Consider the following 20,421-nt stretch of genomic DNA (forward strand, 5'->3'; position numbering starts at 1 on the left):
GACAGCTCAGAGTGCCTCTGGATATTTCTCCCCTCTCTTGCTATGATGTTCTTGCTTTTCAGACCAATTATAACCTCCTCCCTTACATGGGATGGTCTGTTTGGATATTGATGTGACCTCCCTGTGTACCTCAGTTTATACAACATACTGAACTGTTCAGTTGTAGGACAGGCATTTTGAGGCTAGGGCATCTTGGGAGTTGGCTGAGGCAGAGGGAGCGGATCTTACATGGTGAGTAGTCTCTCTTCTTCCTCTGTAATCACTGCAGCACACCAAGCACTTAGCCAGGTGAACTTCTGCTGTTCTGTCTTTGAGACAGCCCTAGCAGAATGGGAATGCTACAAGAGAAGTACCCTTGTGTGGGCACATCATATGAAGAGCTCACCTGGTTGCCTCTCTAGTCCAGCCTTGATGGCTTCATGGAGGGTGAAATACTGCGGACACTTATGAAAACTTCCTGCTGGACCTGGATGTAAGAAAGTATCTTGCTTGGAAGATTTGCATCAAAGCTGCCACATACCTGCATGTGCAATAATCCAAATCCTGGGTCTTCCTAGTTGTTCTGGGTTAGCATGGCAGAATGTCATCTGGGGGCAGCAGGAGCTAAAAGCCCAAAGAAGTTTCTGTGAGTGACTGTCAGCTTTGCCAGCAGCTGGTGCGGACCAGTCTCTGTTTCCAGCCCTTTCCTCCCCCAGCACTCTTAGCCAGCCAGCCCACCATCCAGGCTCACTGTAGAAATGAAGTCTGGCTGCAGAGCCCCTTCAGCTTGCCAAGGCTTGAGCTGTGGTGCTGGTAGTGGAGATCAATGCTTGTGCCCCACTGGCATGTACCTTCTAAATGAGTGTTGTCAACGAGGAGATGTGTTGAAGCCTGGGGAGGTGTCACTCAGGCATGGTAAACTGTGAGGCTGTGGATTGCCTTCCTCAGATGAGCTGCCATCTTGTGGGACTGGCATGACTGGGTTGGTTGGTTGTTATGCCCAGCAAACACACCTGAGAAGCCCTTTACAGCTTTGCCTGGGATTACCTCCCTGCCCTTGTTCCAGCATCAGCCCATATGAGAAGACCTAAGAGTTCAGGGCTAGAAACACCTTCTGAGGAAAAGAAGAAACCAGCACCTGAGCCTAGGTATCCTGAGGAGGGTTTTTATTAGTCATGTCTCATTTCAGGGATGGGTTAACCTCAGGTTTGTTGCCTGACTGCAAGGTAGATGGTCCTTATCTGAATTTAGATTTATGAAAGGAAAGGAGGTGCCTGGATAAAGTATTCCCAAATACCTCAATATTCATTAATGTCCACAATGAGAGTAGGTGGACTTTGTTTTCTGACATTTCTAGGGAACAAACTATTGATTGGCCTTGGGTGGCTGATTAATTGATTTGACTGGACTACAAACCAGGTTTTGAGCTCCTGATTTCAAGGAAATCACAGAATTCAAGTTGCTGGTGGCATGAAGATCCTATCCCCTCACACTCGTTTTGTTCAGAAATCTGTCTCATCTTACTCCTTCCTAATGGGATCACATTGTTTCCATGATGCAGCCTCTTTTTTATTTAACTGATGTCCTTACCTTTTGGCATCAGGGGCCACAATCTGCCAAGGTCTATATGGGCATAAGATGAGATGAAAATTTCCTTTGGTTGAACAGGGAGTTTTCCATCTTGAGGAAAGCCGCCAGACAGGCAGCTAGATCCTCCAGTTTGCTGAGTGTGTCTGGATGTAAGCTGGGAAAATATAAAATAATCCTTCCATATCCTGTCACCCAGTTATTACACACAAAGCCAAGTGGTTGCTCCAGACAATTGTCTGCAGCCAGACTGTGTTTGTGTATGGGTTTCTTTTCTTTTATTTTTTCTTTATTCCTAGGAATTGGTTATTCTGAAGAAATAAAAGTTCTTTGGTCAAAGGCTAATTAACAGGAGAGAACAGCAGTATTTAGTGTGGAGCATATGAAGTGAAATAATTTAGAGGCTTAAAAAATCAGCAGCTTCTATGTATATGTTTTTGTTCATAGAAAACCCTTTATTCTGGCTTGGACAGAACAAGTCATTCTTGGGAAACCCCTCAGTGGTATTTTGCAGAGGACTGCAGTGCAATGCAACATTTCCCCTGTCTTGCTCCTGAAATGGTATGTGGGGGTGCCAATTTAGTTTGTGGTGCTGGACACTGTCTCAGTAGCTATCTATGGTGAGTGAGGTGTTTTGGATCTGTGAGAACACTGTCAGGTTTTGTTCTGTGCATCCCCTTGTGTTGTGACATTGCAAGTGAATGTATATGCTGTGTGGCCTGCTTCCATGAATGAGGCTTAAAAGCACCCATCCTGTGTTAGACCTACAGTCTGTTTGCCCCCACCCCAGTATCCTATCTCCTGCAAGTGCCAGAAGTGGGGACCTAGAGGGGACTGTAAGAACAGCACGTAGTTTGGTCTTGAGGACTTTTTGAGATGGAACTGCTGTCTGTGCATTAGTAGCCCAGTTGACTTCTTTTACCTAAACCTGTTCACTTCCCCCCACCAAATCTATGTAGGGTCTTTGCATCCAGAACAACCTGTGGCAAAAAGTTTCATACCTTGACTACATGTTGCTGAAGGATCACCTGTTGTTTGTTTAGAACTTGCCTCTTACTAATTTAATTTTGTGCTTTCTGCCTCGTATATTGGAGGAGAGAGTAAGCATTCAAATTCTGTCTTTTGCCACTCATCTCTAGCCCATCCCTCCATGTGTGTGGTGAAGAGACCACCCCTTTGACCAGATTCTCCCAACTAGGAACCACTTGGAATCACACAATGCCTACCAGGAAAGGATCTGATGCAGGGAGAGCCATTGCAAGTTTTTACATGGTCCTAATTCTTACTTTAAAGATGCCTAACCATATAGATCAAAGACCTGGTCTTGAAGGATTATCCTGTGTTACTGGCTCGCTCCATGACAAAACACAAGACGTTTGGTGTAAATCTTTAGAGATGAAACAGCTTGTGTCCGCTTGCACTCAAAAGGGTTAATGTGGGATTTTTATAGGAGAAGCCTGAAATATCTCATGTGCTCCACATGCATTTTCCAGCCTGACTGTAAGGCAATGTTCCTTGTGTTTGCAAACCTGGCTGATGCAGCTCTTTATGACTGAGCAGAGGTGAGTTGTTGAGTGAGGTCTCCCAATGCAGTCAGCTTCCCCTTCAGCTAACGAAGTATCTCAGGGCAATGGCAGTTGCCCTCACTGGATCTTTTGAGGAGGGAGTGGAAAAACTGTTATCAGATGTGTCGTTTATGCCAGCTGCTGTCAGCTGTGCTTCCCTGGTGGAGGGGACCCATGCAATGCTGGGGAGTTGCTGTGAACTGTCAGAGAAGCTGGTGTGTGCAAAGGGACCTTTACTTATCACAGCAATGTAATAACTGAGCTGTGCCAGTGGGCATGGGGTGTGAGTCAGGAGGAGTGTATTTAAATCCCTGTGGGTAAAGCAGGAGTGGTTGGCAGTGGTGTGAACAGCCATCTCCCATCCTCCCCTCTCTCAGTACATGCATAACAGGTAAGATTAGCTATGTTATAGGTGCCTTTCCAGTTCTAGGTGTCCCTTGTACTGTCTTTCCCTTATGTCTGAGAGGGGTGTCAGCCTGTGATAAATAGGGCTGTTCTTAATCTGTGTTTGGAGCTGAGGTTTAGCAGCAAATGGGCTGTAAATTATAGATGGAACTAAATCACCGTATCTTAATGCAGGGTGGATGAGGCCCTGTAATGAAGGTCCTTAATCCTTCAGGCTTCTTCTGGTCTTTCTGGACTGCTGTGCTTTGTGGTGTCAACACTGCTGAATAACACTGCTCCTCTAGGGTGAGAGCTAGGGGAATGCCAGGGCTCCACGCTGTGTGCTGTCAGGGATCTCTTTGCAGCACAACCGTTTTGTAGGTTGCTGCTTCTCTTTGATGGGTGCTTCTTGACACTACCATTGTTTTCTTAGCTAATTCCCTTCTGAACTATGTATGTAAAATGCTGTCTCCCTGCATAGGATGAGAAAGTTAACGGGTGAATGCTAGTCTTCCAAGAGAATCCTTGAAACTTGGACATGAATTAACCATAACACTCTCTCATCAGCAAAGCCATGGGTAGAGTAACAGAACTGGTGAGAAATTTACTGTGTGAGTCCATCACATGCAGGTGACTGCCAGCTGAGGCCAGGCTGCACTGGATATTTGTACTGAGCAGAAACTGAGTGGTGGGAGGAGAGTAGAAGATTTGCTGGACACTTAATGGGAAATGGCACTTCTGGAAGCTTCACTTGCAGGTAGGAGTAGAGTTGAAGGAGTGTATGGTTTCTGTTGCCACAGTAAGAGCTATAAACCTTAACCAGCCTATTAAGATAACAACATAGGGATAGTTTGAGAATTTTGTAAAAATTCTTGCTACCAGAAAGGATGATACATATCACAGCATGGAGCTGCAGCATTCCTCTGGCCCCTGTACTGCAGAAGCAGTCTTATTTTGTAACACATTGTGGTCTGGGAAGGCGAGGAGGAAATTGGAGGATTAAAGGCCTTACTTTAGCAGTAACACCTTTGTTGCCAGACCCCATCCACCTGCTGAGTGACGGCTGTAATGACCTTGTTCTATCTGTAAGTTCTAACATCATGACCTATGAAATCATGGCCCCAAACATGACTGAAGCATGTTTATACAGAGAGATTCTGGTTCTCAGTGGCTTTGAGGATAAATAAACTGAATGGAGTTCTCTCAGATTTGGAGTATTTGGGGTGCTAAGGACCAGAGTCTGGGTGTTTTCTGCCTAGGAGGCTTTTAAAAGCATTTTTTAGTAGATAGCATTCCTTTTGTGTCTTCTGTTGTCATGCAAGTTTGATGGCTGGTGGGAGGAGCATGTGCATATGTGTGGGTGCCTATATCATTGGTCTCTGCTGGGTAGAACTGAGTCTGTTCTCGTCTTTTTGCAAGTACTGCCTTTTGGAGGTTTATCTTGAGTGGAATTTAGAAGTATGGTCTTGGTTCTGCTCTTCTAACAATATTTGCCTGGAGCTTTTGAGAACAGACCCATGGTGGATAGGAGTCTCAACTGTAGACGTCAGCTGCATTCACTTCCCTGTGATCGGAGAACATCGGATGTTTCTGGTGACTATGGAGTCCATGTGTTCATGTGCCATAGGCTCATTGGTGCTGTATACCATACTTTTCTGAAGTAATGGCAAGGCATTGGGACTTGCTAGTGGTTTTTTTATCTGCACCCCCCCCACGGTGTTTTTATCTTTAGTCTTCCCCTGCAAAATCATCTCAGCATAGCCCTAGGAAGAACAGGGGGAGATTTAGAAAAGGAGGTTTGATGCAGGCTCTGACTGCTGCAAGAGAACTCATGTAGGGCAGATGAGAGAGTGCAGAGAGTCCAGCTGTGCTCTGTGGGTTTGGCCTGAATTGGTCACTCGTTTTGACCAGTCTCTTTGTGCCCCTTCCCCGTGCTAAATCCAGCCCCACTGCACTTGTGTCTGCACAGAGTCCTCTGATTCACTCCACTTGCAAAATGAAGATCCCCAAGCCTGGGGCAGTGCCCTGTCATCTCTGTAGTTCTAGTCAGGTTTGGCCACAGGTGTAACTTCTTTCCAGGAGCTGTAGGCAGTAGATAAACATAATCTTGTCATGCAAACAGTATGTTCAAAACACATGTATTAATTTGTTAGTGGACTTACAGAAGCATGAGGGAGAGGATTTAAAACAGTAAGAGGACCACACATGTGCCTTCTCATACCCACCCACCACTAATCTCTTCAGTGTTCTGTGTAAGCCTAGTGCTTTCCTCTCAAGATCTAGGTAGCCCAACTTAAGCCCATGCTTTTGGAAATAAAGTTCAGTCGTTGTTCCTCAGAACAGAAGTTCAGTTTCCATGTTCTGTGGTTAATGACTCCCACCACTTGCACCCTGAGAGTTGCCAGTCACCATATTTGCCTGTGTCTGTGTAAGGTAAGCATTCAACAAAAATGGCATCTGTATTGTTAAAACAATGCAGACTTGGCTACCTAGAGTGACTTTCTGCTTCCCTTAAATCTGTGAAACTGCTGGTGGTTAGGTAGACTCTAGGACCATGTAGAAGATGATGTGTCTGACTAAATGTGCAGCATTCCTACAAAAATAGGAATTTTGCTGTCTTTGGCATGGAGCAGGCCTGGAAAACAAGGGCCTCGGAGTGCTGTGTCCCACTGGCCCATCACTGCTTTCACTGATGCAGCCAGGCAGCTGCTCTGTCAAGCAGGACAATGTTCAACAGTTATGAACCCTGGGTTTGAACTGTAGCCATTTGCAAGGAAATGGGGAAAGGAAGTTGAAGGCAGAGCTGTTATGAAAGTTAAAAAGGAAAATAATAACAACAGAAAATAAGACTTTAGAAAGCTTTTTCCTAGTTTGGACTGTTCTGGCTGGAAGTTTAGCTGTTGAAGAACCCCAGCTGTAAAAGCCAGATCTAGTCTGGGCAGTCGTATCTCACTTGTGGATGTTTGAAGGCTGAACTGAACTTAATCTCTAAATCTGCTGCTTTTCTTGAGGAGAGAACAAGCATTACAGCCTGTTTTACTAGTATAAATTGTCCTTGTAATGCTGAATATCTCCAAAATAAAATTTAAAGGAGAACTTGGGAGAGGAGTTAGATGTAATTTGAAGGTCTGTTTGACTCATTCCTTCCTTCTTCCTCACATTGTTCCATGGCTCAAAACTACCTGTCAGTGTCTCATAATCTCCCTTGTTTTCCCACTCTAATTCAGAGTTTCTTTTAATTGAGAGGATGGCGCCTCCCTCATTCAAGATCAGGCAGTGTCCCATGTCAACTGTTGACCTGGAAAAATAACACTGCGGAAACTTAGTAAAATGTTTTTACTAAAGTCAAGCAGTTGCAACAGAGAAGAGCTGGTAGCAGAGCCCTGTGCTGTAGGATGCTGATGTCTCTAACAGCTGCTTTGCAGGAAGTATGGCAGGGAGAAGGTAAGTGAACACTAGCTTCATTTCCCCAATCTCAAGTTGGAAGAAATGGAAGTTGGTTCCCCATAGCAGAGATATCAGTAGTCATTGGTGAGGTCATCATCCCTTTCTGCTTTTGTGTCAAGAACCAGTGAGTGAGACCAAGTCAGCAAAGTCTCTTTCCAGGGCACTTGGAAGGGGCTTTACTTGGTTCCACAGATACCCTGAAGTACCAGGGCTCATGTGAGTGAGCCTGTGTTGCAAACTGCCTTATATGCAGCAGCACAGGCAGCTGCTGGGGAAGCCACCTCCCTGGAGGTAAACTCCCTCCCTTCCTCCCAGAGGGAGATTGGGAATGATGCCCTCCAGCCTGCGTGCATTCTCGATTCAAGCAGGGAATGAGGGGTTGCCTGTAGTCAGTTGTATCTCTACTTTATCTGCTCCTCACGCACACACCCTCCACTGCACCAAGCCACACCGTTGGTGTTTTTTAGAACAATACATCTGTTAAGTGAAGCCTGTTGGGAGAGATTTGTTCTGCCTTGGAAGTGAGATTCCCTTCTCTTTTGTGAGCTCCCAGATGATTCTTAATGTAATAATTTTGATCATATGATGGCATGTTAATTTCTTTTCTGTAAGCAAAACCAAGAGGAACTCCATTTTAACAGGGTGAGGTTTTTTTATTGTCTGCTGTATTTCAGGACTTTAAGGGTGGCAGAACCCTTTAGGAGCTGGGCAATTCTGGCTGAGCTAGTTATCATTACTCAGTTGACAAGCAGCAGTGTGATGAGAATGACACAGATTTTTCTCCATCTCTAGCTTTTTTTTATATCTGCTAGTTTGTCTTTCATGTTAAATCTCCCTCAAAGGTATAAGCTTTACACTAAGTTCTCCTTAAATACCATCTGGTTATTCTACACAAACCCATCTTTTCTTACTGGAGATTGATGCAAAAATCAAATGCATGGGGAAGTTTGTCCATGTTTCCATCTGGCATGGTAGGAGTCCTTAGCCTGCCAGAAGGCATGTCTGGTGCTGGAGCTGAAGGACCCAGGTGTAAGACTGAGATCCTCATCAACAGGAGGCTGCTGTCTTTGAACTTAAGATCTGATGCGTTTCCTGAAGAAAGACTGGATGGTGGATGGGCACCGGTCCTTTTTCTGGCTTGTTTTATACCATGGCTTGTAAACATTCACACATCTATGTGAATTGATTTTCTTCTCTTTAATTTTGCATGTTAAAGTGCAAAGTGTACGGGGCACAGTCCTGGGCAACCAGTTCTAGTTGACCCAGCTTGAGCAGGGGCTTGGACTAGATGATACCAAGAGGTGTCTTCCAATCTAAACAGTTCTGTGATTTGTATGCTGTGAATGAAGCCATGCTCTAATGGTATCTTTGACATGGAGATCAAGATTTATGGTTTAGCAGTGTCACAGTCCTGAGTTTGTGAGGAAAACAAGGCTGTGCTGCCTCGGACAAAAGTAAATCTGAGGCTAATACAAGACAGGGACAGTGCAAGGGAGGCTGGAGGCCTGAACACAGTACCGCTGCATTTAGTGGAATGGTTTTGAAGAGGGGAAGGTGTTACTGTTAAAGCCTGGGAAAAGTCAAGGGAGAGAGCATTTATCTCCAACTAGTCAGAGCATTAGTCTTTGATTCCCTATATCTTCATGGTTTCTGGAAATTCTTGTTATCTGTACAGATAGACAATCCTTTTTTTGATCTTCCATTAATCTTTGCCTGTGTGGTATATTAAGGCAAGGAGTTTCATGTGTAAAATTTCAACTCTGCAAGATTAATGGTTAGTCAGCTATGAACGATGGCTCTCTGTTAGGGAACGTGGGAGCTAGGGTCTCATATATAGGAGCTTGGGAGACTTCAGTTCCCACACCCAGGATATAATTTGTGGAAGAATTTACTAATAAAAAGAGAATGTAGCAATACTAAAATAGAAGACCTTGCTAAATGACAAATGGGAGTAAAATGATGATGTCTCTGAAAGATGTGAAGGAAGACTGAGTAGGAGCGTATTTGCTCAGAGATGAGAGGACTTCTGAAAGACAGTGCAGGTCACGGTACATCAGAAGCAATGTGACTTCTGAGTCTTATCTATTACTTCATTCATGCACAAAATGCACAATTGCTGGATTTTAAGGCTTTTTTTTGTGGTTAGCCTGTGATGTATACTGTGAAAATATCCTAATTTCTGAGGGTATTGTCTAGAGCAAGGGTATAATGACACCAGTGGAAATAATGGGAGAAACCAAGTCTGAATGTTAAGAGGAGTGTGCTACTGGTATGTTCTTCCAAAAGAAAAGGTGGGTGTCAAGAAGAATGGCTCAATAGGTGTCTCTAATTGCCTTGATTCTGAAAAGCATTTGACGTTGCTCATAAAAATTGCAGTTGGTTAAGGAGCGGGTGCTTACTTTTCCATGGCTAGCATCAGGAGGATGATTAGCAAGACCATGGGAGCCTCTTTTTTCCATGAAGCCTTTCATATTGTCCTACCACTTTAATTTATTTGGGATATACTATGGGACCAAATCCACAGACTCTATATCTTGTTTGAAAGAGATTTCTTTTCTCTCGCAGGTGCTCTGAACAAAGGCTATAGAGATGTGTTCGAGGCAACTCACAGGGGATAAGTCTTGGGCTGCCTGTGGGACTGGGGAGGACTTTGCAGAGGAGAGTTATCTATATGAGACTAGGGGCTAGAAAAATTGCTCTTGTACAGGGAGGAGTGAATATTTTGGAAGCCCAGGACTGGTAGACACAAAGACCTTCAAAATGTCACTCATTGACTCAAATCCAATTCCTGTTTTAAGCATCTCAAGCCAGTGACATTGTGCAGTAGCTCTCTGACCTGCATGTGCTAGATGTCATTGCCTCTTTTTTGGAAGCAGCACCATGCCATGTATTGACATTTACATAGTACAAAAACTGGAGCTAATAGGTTTCCCATGCAGAGTCGTTAAACCTCACTGAAAACCCTGTCCAAATGAAAGGCTTTTACGTGGGAATGAGCCACAAGACTAAGGTCAGTACCTCTTGAGTTAGAATTGGAGCCTTAGATTTCGTAATGAAGACAGGACCACTGTCTGTCCGTACAGCAGCTAGCACAATGGCACCTCAGTGTCAGCTGTCCCCTCTATGAACTACTATGGCACAAACAAGGTATTATACCTGTTCTGGGGACAATTAGAAGTCTGTTAATTTGGCAGTGTTCCTCAGTGCCAGCTGCCTTTTATTAATGACATGTGTGTGAATATGTGCAAGAAAATTGTAGTTGTGATGGGAAAAACAACCCCCTGTGTTTTTCTTCAAGAATATCAGCAATGGGGATAAATTTGTGCCACTTTCCCCATTCATCATTTGACAGTTGGGAAAGTAGTTTAAAGACTAGCAAGGAAGGAAAATATTTTCTGATTTCTTAAAGGGCTATATAAATATAGAAGGACAAAAGGTAGCTTTAAAAAAAGAGGAGAAAAAAGGTGGCAACAGTTCTTTTGGAGGAACAAAACCCCAAAGACGATCCTGGAGGGTTGTCACAAAATAGGTGTGTTGACTTAATAGCTGTCAAATTCAGTATCAGTCAGAATTTCTTCACTATTCCTGTCTCTCTGCATCAGCTACATGTGTCTTTCATAGGCCCCTAGTTAAGCGTAGTTGCTTTTTTGGGTCTCTGGGAGGCTGAAACTCTCCAAGAACATTTCCCTAGGAACAGTGGTGGAGGTGAAATGGTCCATATCAGTGTAATGGTTTCATGCTGCCTTACCTTCTGTAAAAGTCAAGCACAGCACATCAGACACTTTTGAAATGGAAACACAGCATGTAACCTTTTGAAACCTATTGCCACTGAATTCTGTTGTGGGCAAGCAGCTTGTGAGACTTAGCTAAGAATGATGGGAATGTTTGTTGTTATTATGAATAAAAAGGTGTAAGGAATAATAAAGCTCATTTTGCAATGATCATGTTATTCCAGAACTGTCTCTTAGAAAGGTTTCTTTTGAAGTATTGCATTTTCCTTTGACTTACGTGGTTTTGGCCATTGCCAGAGACACATACTAAGCTGCATAGCTCAGAGGTTTGATCTAATAACTTCCAGGTATGCTCTAATGCAGCAGAACAAAAGTCACTTTAGGAACAAAGTAAGTAGGGTTTCCTCTATGTAGGAAACTCAGCAGCAGTGGGATCTATCTGACCTACAAAAGCTTGGTTTTAGATCTCTCAACCCTTCTTGAGGCAACTACCAAGTTTAAGTGCAATTGCATTGTGTATATTCCTATTATTATTGTCATTTTATTATTATTATCATTATTATTTTCTTCTTTTCTGTCCTATTAAACTGTCTTTATCTCAACCCATGAATTTTCTTTTTTTTTTTTTTTTTCACCCAATTATCTCACCCATCCCATTGTGGGATGGTGGAGTGAGCAAGCAGCTGTGTGGTGCTTAGTTGCTGGCTGGGGTTAAACCATGACAAACATGTTTTGAGTAAGTGGGGATTTGGGTATACAGCAAGTGGTTTGGTGAAGTCTGTTGGCTGACCCAGAGCAAATGTTCCTGAAAATTCCTGACAGACAAAATATGTGAATTGTCATTACTCTTGGAGTATTTAAGGGTCTTCAGTGGTACTGTAAGATTTTGTGCTGGTGGGGACAGCATAATGTTATTGTTTGCATTTCTGTGAAATCCTGCTTGTTTTATTGCTATTACATTCTTCAGAGCTGTCATGTAGGAAAGCAAGATGAATCTGTTCTTTGGCTTATGTGTGTGTGCCTTCAAGGGGGAAGTATGGGTACATACATAGGATGGCTAAAGTTAACCTGCAACTTCCATTTGTGGGTGCCTTGCAAGATGATAGTGCTGTTGACAGGATATGTCTTTATTTGGGCCGTGGGAAACTTAGATGTCTACATGATGTAGGTAGGCCATGAAGGTTATAAGCTGCATGTCTGGGTAGCTAAGGGCAAGGTGTGTGTGTTGTGCTTGGGAAAGAATTGGCGATGGAGTAAGGTAGAGATAGCGGTAGGCTGTGTGTTTTGTGTTGCTGCAAGTTAAGAGGATACGATGGGAGTTTGAGGTTGGGAGGTGAGGATGTGTATATAGGGAGGTGCTATAGCCCGGTGGTGTGATTAGGTGGGGTGGACGCCTGCAGGATATGAGAGAGGGAGGGTGGGGGAAGTGGCTTGGGCAGCAGCAGGGAAGTAATCAGTGTTCACGATGAAGCCTTTTCTTTCTCCTTGCCCCCTAGATCTCCTACCCCCCAAGTGATGAGGACAGCGATGACTCTGAGGGAGAGAACCAGGAACTTGCTCAGATCGACAGAGGTAAAGGGATGAGATAGGAGGGTCCTGGGATGCTACAGCTGAAGTCCATTTTGCTTTTCACTTGTGCTCTTGGAAGTACCTCCTTCTCTGTCCCCAGTGTACCACAACAGATGCATTAAATGAGTCGCCTTGAAGTCTTTGAGACATCACAGGGAGAAGCTGGTATTATCAGATGCTGCAGTCACTTTTCTTACCAGAGATGGAAGTTGTTAACCACATGTTAAGGTCCCAGTGCTGCCGACATGGGGCAGAGAAGGTCTACAATTGGGCCAGCAGCAGAGCTGGAACTAAAAATTTGTCTTCTATGCTTGTGCACCTGTCATCTTTGTTCTAGGTTTCTTCTTTCTTGCCATTTTGATTTTTGACCTTCACTTTCCTCATTCCCCTGGACTCATTGTCTGATTAGCTCACTCCCTTCCTCCTGTACTGTTGGTATTGAGCAGTCCTATTCTTGAATCTCTAGCGAGGGTCTTTAATAGACATGTGCTCTGTTGTTTTTGGTTCTAGTATGAAGCAGCTTAGAGCTGCAGTGTGAAATCTGTAATAAATGCATCTGTTGAGCTATGTTAAGTCTCTGCCTTTTGCGCATGCCCTGTGTTTTATCATTGTTTAGCCAAATTCAAGTGGATTCTTATGCAAAGGCAGAAGTTAAATTCCTGACCCACAGGACATGTCCTATCAAAATTCAAATCCCTGCTTCACATGCTTAACATAGAGCTCAGCAGAACAGGTAAAGTGTGCCCAGCTTATGGCTGAAAGCAGGCTCTCTTATGTGACAAGCCTTGTAGTAGAAAGAGGACTTCAACCTCCAGAAACCAGATCTCTATTTGAGCCATAGACATACTGCTTAGAATAATGTAACTTACTTGCCTCCTCTGCCTTGAGAACTGGTCACTAGAACTTAATGTTTTTAGCTAGAGTCAAGTGCCTAACGCATTTGTAAGATCATGTCTTCTTCATGTGCAGGGGATGAGGTGGGCGGCAGGTCCATGTTCTTGCTCTGCAGCTGGAATTCCAGGTGACAGCTTGTGAGGGGATGTTTAGCAGTCAGGTCTAAACAAAGGTCTGGAAACTTCCAAAGGGAAGCATTCAGCTGGGAGTGTTTCTTCTGAGGAAGAAAAGGTAGGAAAAGAGCTCAGAAGTTTACTTGGGAGGAGATAAAAAAAAAAACCAGGTCAGGAGAAAGCAGCCCCAGTTTATTAGGGCGTGGGACACAGATCTGCCCTGCCACTCCTTTATCTTCTCCTCCCACCAGAGAGAAGAAGGAATTGTACCCTGACCCCTCTGGCCACCAACCAGCTCCAGAACCAGGAGAACCAATGCTGCAAGGTTCGGGCCCTCTTCCATGCCAGCCTTGACCGCCACAGCTCAGAAGAGGAGCTGGAGCGCATCAACCGAGAGTTTGCCGCTGAGAAGCGGAAGTGGTCCCAGGTCAGCAGGCTTGCCTGCTGCAGCGACAGCAACAATACCTCCTCCAGTGATGAAGAAGTGAAGAACTTGTGTGCGATGTCCTTCCAGCCTGTGGCAGAGCAGGCTGATGGCCTGCACGCCAGCCCAAGCCCTGTGCTGTTCAGTGCCTCCCCTCCCAAGAGACTCCAGCCCCTGGTGCGGAGCCCAGCCTCCAGACCTTTAATCTTCACAAGTGTTGGGGCGGGCCTTGAGCAAGTCATGCCTTGTAAGAGACATCGACAAGGATACGGGGATAAGGTCAGCAGGCCCAGCCTTGACCTGGAAAAAATGCAGCAGGTAAGGCAGAACTTCATATACGGAAAGCCGCATCACTTGAGAGGTGTTGTAAGCAAAGATGGAAAAGGGTTATTGAGGCAGGGTTCAGTAAATTCATAGGGTTGCTTCTTGTGATCATGTCTTCAGGGGCGTAACTGGTAATTCTGCTGTCTAGGATAAACTAGGCCTAGATGTAGATAACTCTCTTAGAGGTAAAGCTGCTGCTACTTGAGTGGCTCTTGCTACAGTTAGGCTGTTCTCTTGCTACCCCCATTAGGAAGGCAGCACCCATACTGTCCAGTTTGTTCCATGACACAGGAACAAAATCACTGGACTTCACTTTTGTCAAGTTACCCCTGCTGCCATGATCTAACCCATACCATTTACTCCAAAATAAATTAATTGCTTAGGGATATGTAAAAAAATACCTTTGTGATCAAAGTGGTTGTAGACTTGATGATAGATATTTCCACACTTGTTCACCTCCTTGAGCCCAGGTCTTTTTATGACTCCTAGGAGTTTTACAGCAATGTAAACCAGTGCTTTTTATCTTCTTAACACTTTACAAATACAAACTGTTTACAATTTGCTCTAGATGCAGTTACTCTTGATTTTGCAGGACTTTTGTGGGGATCTGGGATTGAGGTGTGTGAATGCTAGGAGTTTGCCTCATCTCTGCAGAGGCTGGGAAATGGGGCATGCCTGGTACTGGTGGGGTGGGTTGCCCTGCACAGTGCCCATCTGGTGCCTCTCTTTCAGAAGGTGTTGCTGTAGAGTTCATATTTCAGGTTGCTCTTTATTATTTGTTGTTCTTCTTGCACTGGTGTAGTGTCAGTTTGAAAGAGTATCTGCAGACAACTGCTGACCCTTGTAAATTGCAGCAAGTTAGACAAGTTATTTTCAGTTCTGAATTTCCTCTCATTAGGGAAGAATTTCACTGCCTCTGGTTGGATGTACTAGTTTTAACCTCACTAAAAACACTCCCTTTAAGTCTACAAGATGGATCCACTAAAAGAAAGGACTATGTTTTTATTTTCCCAGATGTATAAAAGTGAGACCCCCTCCATTTCCTCATGACATTGCTGCTTGTTCTCAGTCCTGCTGGCAGCATACATTGCATGAATACATAATGCAGAGACTTGTGGTTTAGTACAGTTTTCCTCGCCCCCTCTTTCCCCTTCTAGCCAAGTTTCTGCTCACAAAACATTCAAAAGGCCCAGTCTTGCATTTCACATCACCCAAATATTCTGCTGATACTGACAGACTAATTAGTCTGTCATCCTAATGAGAGGAGAAGAAAGCTGGTAAGCCTGTACCCAGCCTTCTTTTTTTCAAACTGCATGTACGTAAATGGAGAAGTGTTCCTTCTGGCCCAGGTGCTTTCTCTGACTTGGATCTCATGCATAGCATCTACTTGGTCTGCCTTAAGTTCCTTTCAGCAGTGTGTTTGGGGGTGTGCTGGTGAAGGTTATGGGCTAATTTAAATAAACTTTCCAAACTGTTGTGGTTTTCTGGGAAGCCTTGTGAGAATGATTTGCTTCCTGATCCATCTGCTCTTTACACTTCTGGATTAATTGTGGCAAAGATTTTTGCAAAAGAAGTTGAAATCTGAGGTAGATGTGGGGGTGTGTTTTTTAAATGACATTTTTGCTATAGGTGTCGTTAACACTTCTAGGTTGTGGAATTCCTGTTATTAAAAAAAGGATATTCAGCTAGTGGTTTTAATTAAAAGTGTACCTTTTGGGTGGGTTGGAGGGGAAACATACAAAGTGAGATGCAGCCTGAGTATTGTAACAGTGTTTGGTCACTTGTATTATTTTATAGTTTTAATTGGTTAATTTTCAACTAGTAACATCTTGAAGCTTTGTGATGACTTCTTGCTTGCTACCTGTACTTGTTTCTGCTACAAAAATCATGATAGAAATAATAATGTAGATTCAGTCTTCTACTGACATTTGGATTCCCATCAGCTTAGCTAAAATCAGTGATCTCATTTCTTGTGACAGGATCTGAAATCTGGGTTTTGTTTTGAGTTCTGCCACAAAATACTTGTATGAAGCTGCGCAAGTCTCGCTCAGTACCTCAATTCCCCACTTGTAAAGTGGGACCAGGGTGTTTTTTTTTCTTGGTCTGTTTTCATTCTCCAACAAAAATGCCTTGTATTAACTGCCTGGGCAGCACTTGGCATCATGTGTTTTTTAGTCAGGTAAACAATGCAAATGAGGAATGATAATATTAAACTGGCTACTCTAAGGCTTCATCTGGGCTCTGAACATAAAGCTATTCTTGCTTTAACCTGATTCTTATCCTTACTATCAAGTGCTTGCCCATGAGAATACAGCTGAAAAGCGTGATCAGTTGGAAGCTTTTTTTGAGCAGCAGATGTGGATTTTCACTCTTGTCCCTAAGCCTTACTTCCCATTCCTGCAGCTCTGTGGAGCTGACAGATGACAAAGAATATCAGGCAAGATTAATTTGTGCCAGAGGCAAATGTGTTCTGAGACAAGACAACACTTTTGAGTGCATGATGTGGTTACTCAGGGGTAGATGAAGAGAAGCCGAGCGCTTTGTCTTTGCATCAAATCCTGTTTATGGTGGATGGTGATGGAAAATTGGTCCAGGGAGTTTTGGTGTGAAGTGGCTCTGTGTTGGGATGCTTAGCTATTCTTAGGGTTGAACAAACAGGGCAGCTTTTGCAGGAAGGCCATGGATCAGTGGCACGTGGTGTCCAAATGTCTTCGTGTGTTCCAGTGGTCGGGTGCCTTTTGGTAAGGAAGGGGAGCAAATTTGGGAGAGACAAGTGGGTTGGGGGCAATCTGAGTGTTTTCAAAGGGCTTAGGGAATTGCTGTGCTTCTATCTCCATGGCCTGTAGATAAATGGAAATCTCCATCTGGGCCTTTCAGTTCAGCCTTCCTCAGCAGGAAAGGTTTAAACCTGCACAGGAGCAGGTTTAAAAAGTCCTACGCTGATTAGGTGCCAGGCCACGTCTTTCCAGCTTCACGGGGCAGTGATTCTGCCCTTTTGTGCCCCAGCCATGAGTTTGGACAGTTGGTGGGTGTATTTTCTACCCTGGCTGGCTGGTCAGCTGGCCACTCAGTCTCTTCTCTATTGAGGCTGAGCAAGGGCAATTCAATGCATGCTTTTCTTCGCTCCTCCAAAGGACTAGAAAATTAGCTCAGAAGATTTCCTCCTTTGCCCTAATTGGGCAGAAATACCCTGGCTTGTGCAGACACCCACATTACTGCAGCGAATGCCATCTCCCAGCCACCCCTTGATCATAGTCCTTGGACAACAGCATCATTACACGCAGGCCTGGCTGCCAGTCACTTACTATTTAACAAAGGCTGTGCATGTACTAGAAGGACTGTGGCTGCTGCCACCCTGTTAAGCCAGCAGATCTGGCTTTTTTGGCAATGCTGAGAGCACAAGGTCAAGCAGACCAGGGACATCTTTTATTGGCTCAAGGTGAAGGCATCAGGGGTGCAAGGGTCAGCTGAAGTGTAAGGAAGTCTAGGGTGTCACAAAGACTCCTTGGAGCTGCTGAGCTTGTTCCCGGGAGGTGAGACTAATTGGTCTTGGCATGTTGTGTAAACAGATAGAGAGGAAGTAAAGGGTCCATCCTCCTGTGCTGTTCAGTGGGACTGCATGGAGCTCCTTTGAAATCTTTCAGCAGCTTGAGGTCAGAGTGTAGCATCTGCAGGGAGAGAGATCATAAGAGATCTCTCCTGGAGGAGAGCAGCTTTGGATTGGCACAATGAGCAATCCAAATTGTCCTCATTTATGTGTGGGTAAGTGGCTGGTAAGGAAAGCATCATTTTAAAGTACAAGGCAGAGAGTTTGGTTACATGGGTGTATTTCCAGTTACGCTACGAAGTCACTAAGTAGTTCTGAGCAAGTTGTGAAATCTTTCTGCCATGGTTTGCTTGCATGTATGAGTAGATAATATATATACCATTGTCTTATGGAGGCTTAATGCATTATTTAAAATGCTTTGAGATGCTAAGATGAAGAAGGCCAGTACAGAAGGGAAAAACACATCCTGTGCTAACATTTGGATTTCTCACTGCAGACACTGCACCCCTTTGGTGGATGAGTAGTTCCAGTGCGTGATGGGTGAGTGGAACTTCATCTTGGTTTGTGTGGCAGGGTTTTGGTAGCAGGGGAGGGGGCTACAGGGGTGGCTCCTGTGAGAATCTGCTAGAAGCTTTCCCGGCTCCAAGTCAGACCCACAGCTGGCCAAGGCTGGCCCAATCAGCAATGGTGGTAGCACCTCTGGGATAACAGATTTAAAAAGGGAAGCCTGCAGCGGAAAGGGGAGCGGAATGTGAGAGAAACCCCTGTGCAGACAGCAAGGTCAGTGAAGAAGAAAGGGGAGGAGGTGCACCGGAGGAGGGGATGCCGCCAGTGCAGCCCATGGTGAGATGGCAGGCTGTCCCCCTGCAGCCCATGGAGGTGAGTGGGGGAGCAGATGCCCACCTGCAGCCCGTGGAGGAGCCCATGCCGGAGCAGGTGGATGCCCCTGAAGATGGCTGTGATTCCATGGGAAAGCCCATGCTGGAGCAGTCTGTGACTGAAGGACTGCAGCCCATGGGAAGGACCCATGCTGGAGAAGTTCGTGGATAACTGTCTCCTGTGGGAGGGACCCCACACTGGAGCAGGGGAAGAGTGAGGAGTCCTCCCCCTGAGGAGGAAGACAGACAATGAGGCAGAGACAAGGTGTGATGAACTGACGGCAAACCCCATTCCCTCTTCCCCTGCACCGCTGGAGGGGAGGAGGTAGAGAAAACCGAGAGTGGAGTTGAGCCCAGGAAGAAGGGAGGGGTGGGGGGAAGGTGTTTTAAGATTTGGTTTTACTTCTCATTATCCTTGTTTTGATTTTATTAGCAGTAAATTAAATTGATTTTGTTTTTTCCCCAAGTTGAGTCTGTTCATTGCCTGTGACCTAAGTGGTGAGAGCTCCCTCCCTGTCCTTGTCTCAACCCATGAGCTTTTCTTTATATTTTCTCCTCATCCCATGGAGGGGGCAGGGAGGAGTGAGCGAGTGGCCTCCTGGTGCTTTGTTGCTGGCTGGGCTTAAACTATGACAGCTTGACACTGAAAGTGGCCTGGGTACAGTGTGAGCCCTGGTCTGGGCTCAGCTGTGAAATGTCAAGCCCAACAGTCCTTTTGCTGAATATTTGAATACTGGCATTTTGGTTGGACTGGGCCTGGTAGGGTGATCGGGACTGAAAGCTTTCTTTGGGCCAATACTGGTTGCACAGAGGCTGCAGGATGCCACTTACCACATGTGACCAAAGACCAGTGTGTGACCTCTGGTACACTGGGGTCTGGGCTTTGGGCTGCTAATGGCTCCAGGGTGAGGCTTCCATATCCTTAGCACAGCTGGGCTTTGCCCTTGCCTGTCTCTTCAGGACTTGACAAATAGCTTCCAGATAGAGAATGTGTGAGCTTGCAAGTCCTTTTCACCTCTCAGCCTCCCATTTGAATCTAGGCCTTGTCAGTTCCTGAAAATTGTTATCATCTGTTTGCCTGTCTGAACTTGCATCTGTGCCAAGGGAGTGCTGGAAAACCCACTGCTGGTGCCAGTGGTAGTTCCATCACTGTCTCTGCCCTGGGCCTTGCTCTCCAGAGTGACTGAGTGGAGTTCAGGGGCCTGTGCTGAGTGTAATGGCTTACACCATTTCCTAAGGGGCCCAGTGCCAGAACTTCTCTCCCAGGTGTGAAAAGTTGGGCCATAGCAGTTCTTTGTCCCTGGGTGCAGTAGAGTGCTGCTTGAAGCAATATAATAAGGAAACTGTTGCAGAAACCGATTGTGCCATTACAGAATGAGAAATCCTGCTTCTGGTAACCTCCTGCAATTTTGCTTTTATTTTTTTACCCCCAGAAATATTCTACAGCAGCTGTGCCTCCAGTACAGAAACCCCTGTCTATCTCACCCCTGCCAGCATTTGGCACTGAAGCAGCCAGCAAAACAAATGCTATGCCTGGCTGCTGCAAGGCGATCCTAGCATGAGAACGTTTGGGGCTGAAAATGATTGATTAGATTGTCCAGTCTACTTGCCTGCAAGGATGCAATTCTGTGGCAGGAGGTTCTGGGACTCTAGACATGTACTAGGAGTGGGTGATGGGGTGTGGTAGAGGTGTCTCATTCTTTGCACCTTTGGAGGAGCTGAGGAGATATTTTCTTCTGGTTTGATGTCTGTTATAAAGACTCGGCTCAGTGCCACCCAGCTGATGTCTGGTTTGCTGATTAACACATTTGTGGTCTGACAGTGGTGGAGAAAGGGAGGGTGGGAAGGAAGGGTGCTGTCTGGGAGGTAGAGAAAGACTCAATAGGAAGGGAAGACATGAGGAACCCTACCCTGCCATGAGGAGGCAATTACGACTCTACTAGGCAGAAGAAATATCTTTCTCTTTCTCTGTGTACCCT

At 45.1% G+C, this 20,421-nt stretch overlaps 1 protein-coding gene across 9 annotated transcripts in view; it reads left to right on the top strand.

Annotated features, from left to right (window-relative positions):
- The window catches only part of LOC142037999 (uncharacterized), a 71,103-nt gene that overhangs the window by 7,361 nt on the left and 43,321 nt on the right, over positions 1-20,421 (top strand). For 6 of the 9 annotated variants that reach the window (XR_012652491.1, XR_012652492.1, XM_075042902.1 and 3 more), the window contains exons 2-4: positions 12,190-12,265; positions 13,521-14,011; positions 18,061-18,104. Coding sequence is in view for 7 of the 9 variants with exons in the window: in XM_075042902.1 (XP_074899003.1) it covers positions 12,190-12,265; positions 13,521-14,011; positions 18,061-18,084 (591 nt within the window). In the remaining 2 variants the exon portion in view is untranslated. The remainder of the gene's footprint in view (positions 1-12,189; positions 12,266-13,520; positions 14,012-18,060; positions 18,105-20,421) is intronic. The other 3 variants (XM_075042896.1, XM_075042897.1, XM_075042895.1) reach the window with 1 other exon arrangement.

The sequence above is a fragment of the Buteo buteo genome, chromosome 12 (assembly GCF_964188355.1).
Source record: "Buteo buteo chromosome 12, bButBut1.hap1.1, whole genome shotgun sequence".
In the NCBI taxonomy this organism is placed as follows: Eukaryota; Metazoa; Chordata; class Aves; order Accipitriformes; family Accipitridae; genus Buteo; species Buteo buteo.